The following is a 10,883-nucleotide window of genomic DNA, read 5'->3' on the forward strand; positions in this document are numbered from 1 at the left end:
TTGATATTTTTTCCATGGAATTTCAATATTACAACTCAAGTCTTCATTTTTCTCTTCAATTCTTTCAGCTTGAGATATGCGAATGTATTCATCCTTTATTTTCTAACTTTAGGTCTTTGCCTATTTCATTTGGTATATATATTTTAGAGAAGGAAGAGCTATGATACAAATAAATATATGCACATCCATGTTCATAACAGCACTATTCACAATAGCAAGACGTTGGAAAGTTTCTAAATGCCCCCCAATGGAAAGTTAGATAAAAGGACTTTAGTACAAATACACAGTGGTATACTAAACAACCTTAAGAATAATGTTGAATCTGTGAAACATCTCATGACAAACCTGGAGGATATTATGCTGCATGAAATGTCATTCACAAAATGGCAGTTATTGTTTGAGACAATTGTTATAATAAGTCAAGGGAAGTTTTTCTTACTCAAAGAAATGTCTTTGATAGTTGCCAAGGGTGGAAAGGGAAGGGAGGACAAATTATTGCCGAGATACATTTTACCTTGCATGAAAGGGAAGACAATATACAATAAAAAGAGGGTCAGTAAAAAATCATGGAGGCAGGAGAAAACCGAGAAGAATGTGAGTTAAAAGCAGCAGACATAAATACTGTTATATGCACCATCCTGTAATAACTGTGGTCTACTAGTAGATGCATGCACAAACAGGCTGAAGGGATGTGGGAGGCAAAGAAGAACTATATCCAGGAATATATATGAGGGAGCTCCAAACATTTGTATGTAAATGTGATTATCTTTTTATCTTAGTTTTCCATGGACTTTTAGAGGCATCTACATACAGGTTTGACAGAGAACATTTCAACATGTCTATTAGCTTTTAAGTAGCTCTAGTGGAGTAGAGATTTGGCATTGAGCTGCTAACCACAATGTTTTGTTGTTGTGAGGTACCATTTAGTTGGTTCCTACTCATAGCGACCTTAGGCAAAGCAGAATGAAACATTTCCTGGTCCTGTACCATCCTCACAATTGTTCCTTTGCCTGATCCCATTTTTGTAGCCAACATTTCAGTCCATCTCCTTGTGGGCCTTCCTTTCCTTTGCCGCACCCCTACCCTATCTAACATGATGTCATTCTCCAGGAACTGGTCTCTCCGGACATTATATCCTAAGTATGCAAGAGAAAGTCTTGCCATCCTTGACTCTAAGGAGCACACTGGCCTTACTTCTTCTAAGACAGATCACTTTGTCCTTTTAGCAGTTCATGTTCCTTTTAATATACTTCTCCAACACCACAATTCAAATTCATCAATTCTTCTTTGGTCTTCTTTATTCAATGTCCAACTTTCACATGTATATGAACAATGGAAAACCCCATGGCTTGGGTCAAGCACACTTTAGGTTTCAAAGTAACATTCTTGCTTTTCAATAATCTAAAGAGGTCTTGTGCAGCAGATTTACCTAATGCAACACGTCTTTTGATCTCTTAATTAGTATTCCCTTGTTCTGTTTGCACATCTACTTCTTGATCCTTGTACAAGTTCTGCATGAGCACAGTGTTCTGGAATTTCATTCCATTGGCCAAGGGGGTTAGTTCTAACTTATCAGCTGTTCCATGGGGAAAAAATATAATGGTCTGATTCTGTACAACCTTGGAAATCCTGATGGATAGTTAGTTATACTCTCTCCTATAGTATTGTTATGAATCATATTAACTTGATAACATTGAGTTGTGAGCTTACTTACCATTTTCTGCAAATATATCATTGAATGTGATGGAGTATACTGAAGACAAAGTTATGAAAATGTCTGTTATTTTGCCTGTTCTATTGATTTAATTTTATTTTTTAAATGTATTCATATAAAATTCACATATTATGCACTTATGTCGTTAAGCCACTTTAAAAAAAGAGTCATATATACATCATCACAATCAGTTCTAGTACTCCTTGTCCCTCCCACAGTCATTATTTGCTCCCTAAAACCCCTCATGTGGCACCCTACCCTGTTAAAATATTGCATCAGTTAATTGTCTCTATGAATTCACTCTTGTGTTTCATAAACTGGGAAACCTAACAGAAACAATACAAAACCAAACCAAAACAAAGTGAAACAGAAAGAAAAATAAAGATAAAAATAAAAATAAGGTGTAAGAAAGAAAAGACAACCAACAATATTTTTAAAAAGCCAAAGAGTAATTTTCAGTCATGGAACAAGCGAGAAATAGAATGTAAGCTATCTAACCCTTTGTGATTTGATGAAAAACCCACCTACCCTGTATGTGGACCTCAGAGTGCTTTGTCCACTCAGCAAAACATCTGTAGACTTTTATCTTCAGTGTGCCCTGACTTCTCTATCAGGGTTTTCCTCCCTGATTAAAATGATTTGTCCATCAAGAATTTTATCCATTTGGCCTATGTTTGTTTGTTGACATGTAGAAAATACACTTTTTGTGAACAGTCTTTACATTTTTGACTTAGAGGTGAATTGTATGTTCCCAGTCTAAATATTTCTAAATATTTGATTGATGTCTATTGTATAACATAAGCATTCATCTAATTTTCATTGTATCAGTGGTTAATGCAGATCAGAAAATAAAAGCTACAAAAATAATCAGACACAAAAATACTGATTATTCTATTCATTGACCTCTGGGAACCATATTATATTGCCCTGAACTTCACCAAAGGCCATTCTTGATTTTTCTGCTTATTTTGTGAATCCATATGCAAGGAAGAAGATCTCACTTTACATAACCAAGGTTGCTTTCAAGTTATTGGATACTATTACCCAAATCACCCAGTCAAAAATTGGACCAAATTATGAATAATCTAGAGACAAGTGGATGTGGGGCTCTTTTATTTTAGACTCATCTAAGATGTTGCTTTCTTGATAATGTACTGTAAATAACTTGTGAACTCTCGATGGAAAGAAATATAACTTATGTGTCTACATAAATTTATTTTCTGATTTTCCACAAAAAAGGAAGTTTTCTTGAATTTGTGCCTTGGGATATTTTATTTACTATTTTGCCTCTACATAGTTTTGATATGTTTATGATGGTAGAAAAATAGGCATTGAGTCAATTATGATTCATAACTACTCTACATCTAGAATATGGCTTGCTACTGTGAATAGCTACCAGGATGTCTATTTTGGGAAGAAGGGAAGGTATTACTAAAGAATCTCTGAATACACTATTACTCAACAGTCTTGGACGTGGAAAAAGTGCGACAGTCTAATAAAGACAAGACTCCAAAAACAAAGCTGCATAGAAATTTAAAGAATTATAAGTATTATTTGCTTCTCCAGGTAAAAGATCACTGACTCTACAAAATGCTGGAAGGAGATAAGAGAAGCATAGAATAGACAGTGGGGAATAGTAGCTATGATTAAAATCTCTGATATTGTACCCAACTGCTTAAGTGGTATCTCTAGCAGTACGTGTTATGTTTCTCATTTTCCTTATATTCTTTGAACTTCTATTTAGAAGTAGTAGTGTTAACACTGGTAGGGTAGTGTTACCATAGTAATACTGTAGTCTCTATGGGCTTACTATGAAATTGACATCAATCATTGAAGATATGATAGCCAATGTGAGTTTTGATGTCACTAAATTTGTGAATGTGAGCATTTAAAAAATCATTTTATTGGGGGCTCATACAACTCTTATCATAATCCATATACAGTGAACCCTCGTTTATCGCGGTTAATCAATTCTAGACCCTACCGTGATAAATGAAATTCTGCGAAGTAGGATTCCTTATTTGTAAATCAAATATTTTCGTAGTTAGAGCATAGAGGACATGAAAAAACACCCTTTAGTCACCTTTACACTCGTATTACCCAATTTATTAAACGAAAAAGGGAAAATACAGTAAAACATTTTGGACGTTACAATTATCATTATTATATTATTTATGGCATCTAGTTTACAGTATTACATATTTCACATACAGTATTATTATACATAGTTCTTACAAATACTGTAATCAATAGCCTATGAAATGACTTAAGGGATGTACTCTACAGGTGGGTCGCCGTCTTTTTCCTCTGAAGGAGCGGGTGTAGGCAGTGGGTGCTGTTACGCAAAAACCGCGATAGAGTGAAGCCGCGGAAGTCGAAGCGCGAAGTGGCGAGGGTTCACTGTATACATACATTGTGTCAAGCACATTTGTACATTTGTTGCCATCATCATTCTCAAAACATTTGCTTTCTACTTGACGCCTTGGTATCAGCGCCTCATTTTTTCCACCCTCTCCCTCATGAACCCTTGATAGTTTATAAATTATTATTATTTTGTCGTGTCTTACCCTGTCCGACGTCTCCCTTCACCCATTTTTCTGTTGTCCATACCCTAGGGAGGAGGTTATATGTGGATCCTTGTAATTGGTTCCCTCTTTCTCCCCCACCTTCCCTCCACCCTCCCAGTATCACCACTCTCAGCACTGGTCCTGAAGGGATCATCTGTCCTGGATTCCTTGTGTAAGTTCCTATCTATACCAGTGTAGTGAATGTGAACTTTTAACTAAACGAGTAACAAAACTGTGCATTTATCTTAGCTGCAAATATATCCATGAAGTAGTGATACATACAGTGGGAAAATTTCTGAAAACATCTTAGACATAACTAAACATCTTGAAGGAATGAGTTACTGGGCCTGGAGACTCAGGGATATAGGACATCAAGTTCAATTGGCATAACAATTCACAAAGACAATGTTCTACCTTCTACTTTATTGAGTAGTAACTAGGATCTTAAAAGCTCATGATCAACCATCTAACGTGCAACTATTGTCTTGGTCTCTTCTCATCCAAAGGAAAGAAGAATGAGGAGAATCAAAAGACATTCGGAATTCATTAATCCATTATATATCAGTCTCCACAGTCAGAGGCCAGAAGAATTAGATAGTGCCTGGATCTATGTATCTACGTATCTACGTATCTACGTATCTACGTATCTACGTATCTACGTATCTATCTATCTATCTATCTATCTATCTATCTATCTATCTATCTATCTATCTATCTATCATATATCTATCATCTATGTACCTATACAGCAAGAAGGAATATAACAGCGAATTAGTCCACACAGCTGTACAGAGGGCTCAGTTAAACTCACTTATGTGGAAGGGTTAATACACTGGAAGCCCTTCAACTCACATGGACTTCCAGGTCCAAGGTCAAGGAAGAGGACAGCAGAGTCTTCTGTCAGGCAAGGCAGGCACAGTTTGCCCACAGGTAGCAGAAAGCAGGGTGGGTCAGCAGCAGTCAGTAGCTTGGAAGTTAAGCCAAGCAGGCCCTGATGTGCTTGAACTCAAGCACAGCAAGAAGACCTACCAGCCAAGCAATGTGCACACCAGCAGTGTGGCACAGCAGAACTCAAAGGAGCTTCAAGTTCTAGTGACATGATCCACTGGTTGGCTTGGTCCACAGGTAGTGTAGCACACAGGTTGAGGTGGAGAACTAACTAAAGCAGCAGCATGCTGGTCCAGTCACTAGGGAGCAAGAGGGAGATGGGATGCCGGCTGTCTCTATTTATTTTGGTCGTCTTCCAATCAAGCTTGAGCCAACTGAACTCCACCCATAGGTTCCCATTGGCCTAGCTGGCACAATAAGCCTAGCTATCACACCAACTATTATGAAAGGGACCACATTAGATGGTCCTGGACAGAGTGGTAGAAAAGGGTTGAACAAATTTCAGAATTATAAAAGAGAACAAGCTTATTGGTCAGATAGAGATCACTCAGATTATAGCCCTTCGTTACCTTTCAGTTATTTATGACACATTCAAGTTATGACATACTGTACAACTGTGTGGTTTTTGTTACTTTTGATACATATAATGTTAGTAATATGTATGTATGAGGGTAAGTAAAAAAATACTGCTGAAAAATAGCAGAAGTCCTTAACAAATCTATCAACATGTGAATCTATTGTTTCTTGAAATATTCAGTGCTTCCATTTCTCTAACCCTTTCTCAAAGAATTCTATACTCTTCCATTTATTTAGTTCAGAGTTTAAGAGAAATGGACTAGAAACATCAAAGACAGTTTTGTCATTCTCCAAGGCGTAAATCAGGTTTTTAAAGTGTCGTGTTTGAGAAACAATAAGACTCCCGAAGTGGCTGAAAGATCAGGATTCTAGGGTGAATGTGCTTAGACTTCCCAACAAAATTCTAGTAGGAAAGATTTCATACCTCAAAGAATGAGCAGGGCCATTGTTGTGAGGGGGAAGAATATTCTGAGCACAACCTTCTTGGTCTTTTCTCACCCATGCAGTTTTTAATTTTCTAAAAGCTTCCTCAGGGAAGACCCCATGATCATCCTTGGCCCTTGAGGAAAATTGATCAAAATTATCCCTTTGGAATGCCAAAATATAGTCTTCACAACATTCTGAGCTGACCCCACTGCCTTGAGTGTAAATGACCAGCAGATACCCTTGGGAGCAACTGTTCTTATTCCACCCTTTCCTGCTTTGAAGTCACTCTGGTGAGTCTGAGATCTCGAGAGAACTTTTCTGTCTGCAGACATCCAATGATCCCAGAGACATGTTTCAACCACATTTTATACAGAATAAAGCCACACAATTGACCTAGAATGATAGTGTAGAAATATTTTTGATATACCTGCATATAGATTAAAATATATTTCTAAGTTTACATATAGTGTTTTCAAACCTAAATGACATAGAAATATCAGGTTTATCAAGGTATTAACCACAAATGATTACTGTGTCAGTTACATAATCTCCTGTCAACTTGAGCGAAGGGGTGGAGTCTATCCTGTCAATCAGGTCATAGCCAGATTGATACCTTCTTGTGGGTGTGGCCTTCTCATGAGGATTCTGGAAATTCTTTTTCCTTCCTGGAGGTGGGACCCACTCTCCCTACTACACATTTCTGATGACAAGCACATGGTGCCACACTGATGGCAGCCAGAGCCCTGGAGATGCTTCAACTGCCACTAGGATCCACAAGACTTTTCACCCATTGGTCTGTGATCTTCCTGCATTCGGCATCATTGCATGCATTGCATTGAGTCTGAAGAGGAATTCATAGACTAGTATCAGACATATGGACTAGTATTGGACTTGTGGACTTGATCTGGACTGGACTCGGATGTTTTCTTAACATAGAATTACTGTTTGATAGAAAGCACTCTCTTACACATAAATGAGTGACTTTGAATTTGTTTCTCTAGTTAACCCAGACTAACACAATTATGAAAGCAAAAAACAAACAAAAATATTCAACTTATGTCAGAACCAACCTATAATGGGATCATCAGAATAGAACCCCATCATAAGACAGGGACTACTTGCAATTGGTATGTGGTGATCATGGTGATATATCTGGCAAGACTAACAGAATTCAGGATTTCATATTTTGTAAGACACATTTGTAAAATAACTTGAGTTGCCTCACAACTGTTCCCCTCTTCAGATACCAATGAGTGGGTAATCAATGTTAAAAATTAAATTATTGTGGTATTATAGTTACTGCTCCATATCCTATGAATTACTGTTAAAATATGAAAAAATCTACACACATCTTTTAATGTTGTAAAAGTAAAATAATATTAATACCTGTATATAATGGTTTTGAGAAACCAAATATTACCCATTTGTTGGAATGTGCTTCAAAACATGATAACTGTATTGGTGTGGCTATTTCTATGACATTTAATGATGTACTCAGAAGCAGCCGATGGCTATTAAACCATAATTGCCTATGTTTGAATTCTGCGAATTCTGGCTTTACCTTCCTGATTTATAAAACGGGGATAAGATAGGACATAACTCTTGCAGACAGGGTCAGTAAAAACGTGGAAGAACCACAGTGAAACGGATCGACACCGTAGCTGCAATAATGGACTCAAACAGAACAACTCGGTGAAGATGGCACGTGACTGGGCAGTATTCCGTCTGCGGCGTATACGGGCACTCTGAGTTGAAACTGACCTGGCGGCCCCTAACAACAACAGCTGTACTAGGTACGAAAATGAAGAGTTTATTTGGAGAAATTGACTAGAAGTGTGCCTAATAATACAGAGAACTCTGTGTGTCTGTAAAAGGTGTTGTCATTTTTATTAATAAAGAAAATAGAACGTTATCACTACATTACATTATCACCACATGTAAGTGAGCAAACATATGGACACTGAATAGTGGAGATATGGTAAAAAATAAATTAGTATTTTGGTAAAATATAGGTAACTATTGCATACACTTTGGATAAAATTTATCTACTGTTTTAATAATCAATATATATGTATGAATTATTGGTCTCATTGCTGTATACCTACAAACTCTTATCAGAAAGGTCACCGTTCTAAGAAGTCAATAGCTGATAATGCTGAATTTAAATATGTTTAAATAGTTTTTCAAGGTGTAAATCTCTGAGCATCTTTTGACATTAATTGAATTAACAGTGTGCAACACTGTTATATTTAGAAATGTGTTTCAATTAAAGTGGAAAAGAATTTCAAAACACAAGATTTTTTTGGAAAAAGTTACCTAAAACGTAATTATAGGAAACACTCTTTGAAATAGATGATTTTTGTGGTGCAACTACAAATGTAATGCTTAAAGACAAATAGAAATACCATTTTTAGAAGTTCCAGCAAGATGGCGACCAGGGTAGGCAGCTCACACTGGGAGCTCCTTGAGATTGCAAATAATTTGTTTAAAAAGATAGTTTGCAAAAAAATATATATTGTCGTTTATAATTCTCATTAAAAGAATATCTGGCAAATTGAAAATAAAAAAATAACCTTTTCAACACCTTTAATTGATTTTTTAAATTTATAAAATGTACTATTATTTTTATCAGACACATTCGACCATTAAACCAACTAGGCAACGAGCAGTACTTTAAGCTTTCTTTTCCTTTTTTTGTTTGAGATGAACTTGTTTGTCACTAAATATTTTACGTTCTCCTTTTATTTTGTAGCCGCTCAAATCACTGTTTCAGTTTCAGGGATAAGGCATCTGAAGGGATTTTTTCTGTCCTACGGTCATATTGTGTGTTTATCTTTACAATATTCACAAGTATGTTTCACTTTAGGAATGAATGAGTACATACTTGGGAATAGAAAAATAAGAAAATATATACTGGTGATTGAATAAAAATACTCATGTTACCTGAAAGCAGAAGGCCCAGAGGCGAGTATAAAAATAAAAAATTCTGTGGTACAGTTAAATAAATGTAACATGCCAATAATGAAATGATTAATTAGCAGACAGAGCAATGAAAAGTTCTATGCTTTAGAAATGTGCAAGTTTAGTTCTTTTCCTGAAGCTCTTATGGGCATAATGAATAAATCTAGTTTCAAATAGAATAGATTTAGTGTAAATAAAATAGAACAGATCTAGTTTATATCTCAGTTTAAAAACATCATAGCATCATAATATGAGCTTAATAATAATCAGCAAGTTCCACAACATGCTGATCTGTAACATACATTGAAATAAAAAGTACCTCACATAGATTTTGTAAACTGAATGACTTACTTTATTATCAACAATTAACAGCAATAAAATAATTTATTTTAATCTCAGTCTTAGAGAAGTGTATGAACTTGTTCTAATCAAGAATGCCATCCACCTACAAGCTAAGCTGTGATTAGACAATTGCAATCTCAGATATCTTTTTCTACAAAACTAGTTTTAGACTGCTTAGACTTATTCTTTCTCATTAAACAAAACTAGAGTCTTTAAATGTCTTTCATTTCACTGCAAAACCACAGCATTTCTCTAATAAAATATGCCTGAGGGCTCTCTTCACGTCCTTGTTCCTCAGTGTGTAAATCAGTGGGTTCAGCATCGGGGTGACTACAGTGTAGAAGAGCGCTATGAACTTTCCTTTCTCGTGAGAGTTGCTCTTGGCTGGCTGGAGGTACATGAAGATGATGCTCCCATAAAACAGGGATACCACTGCCACATGGGAAGAGCAAGTGTTGAATGCCTTCCTTCGCCCTTCTGCCGACTTGATCTTCAACACAGCACGAGCAATGTGACCATATGAGATCAAAATAAGACCCAGAGGCAAGACAACAAAGATAAAACTGGCCAGGTACATCTCTAGCTCATTGAGGCTGGTGTCCACACAAGCTAATTGCATAATGAGGGGCATCTCACAAAAAAAGTGATCGATATGATTTTTTCCACACAGTGGTAGCAGCATGGTGAGTGTGGAGCCCACCATGCTGGTGATGAAACCTCCAAACCATGAAATAAAGGCCAGGCCCGCACAAAGCTGTGGATGTATGATTGCAGTGTAGTGGAGGGGCCTGCAGATGGCAGCATAGCGATCATAGGACATGACTGCCAGGAGAACACACTCTGTTGCTCCCAGCCAATGAGAGACGTAGAATTGGACCACACAACCTCCATAGCTTATGGTTTTCTGTGGTCCCCACAGGTTGACCAGGAGTTGTGGGACAATACTTGTGATAAAGCTAATGTCCAGGAAGGAGAGGTTAGTGAGGAAGAAGTACATGGGAGTGTGGAGCCGCACATCCATGCATGATACCAGAATGATGATGCTATTGCCCACAATTGAAACCACATAAAAAATAGAGACAAGCAAGAAAAGGATAGGTTCAAGGGAGGGTCGTGCAGAGAAGCCCAGGAGTATAAAGACTGCTGGAGAACTTGCATTGCTTGTTCTCGTCATTATTCAACACGGGATGGGAAAAATAGACCACTTGCGGGTGGGGCAGAGGATATGAGAAATGTAGTGATTATATGTTAGCAAACATAGAAATAATTATTTACCGATTGTTGTTGAAAGCCTTTGTCCAACCACACTGTGGACCGCATTACTCTTCCGAAGCCCAATTTGCAATAATTGAAAAGACTTAACTATGTTCATTGCCTGGGGGGAAATATATAGTCATGCAGTGTTGACA

General features: G+C 37.0%; 1 protein-coding gene across 1 annotated transcript; it reads right to left on the bottom strand.

Moving 5' to 3' along the window:
• Positions 1-9,697: 9,697 nt before the first annotated feature.
• LOC101652234 (olfactory receptor 2C3) lies at positions 9,698-10,648 on the bottom strand. Its single transcript, XM_004697260.1, has one exon. The coding sequence runs from the start codon at positions 10,646-10,648 to the stop codon at positions 9,698-9,700; it is 951 nt and encodes a 316-aa protein (XP_004697317.1).
• Positions 10,649-10,883: the final 235 nt, after the last annotated feature.

This window comes from Echinops telfairi, unplaced genomic scaffold (assembly GCF_000313985.2).
Source record: "Echinops telfairi isolate 266 unplaced genomic scaffold, ASM31398v2 ScPeMD7_7469;HRSCAF=8507_0, whole genome shotgun sequence".
NCBI classification, from domain to species: Eukaryota; Metazoa; Chordata; class Mammalia; order Afrosoricida; family Tenrecidae; genus Echinops; species Echinops telfairi.

Bases quoted from the DNA above. Each gene is read 5' to 3' on its own strand.
- LOC101652234 (XM_004697260.1), bottom strand. From the start codon at position 10,648: ATGACGAGAACAAGCAATGCAAGTTCTCCAGCAGTCTTTATACTCCTG.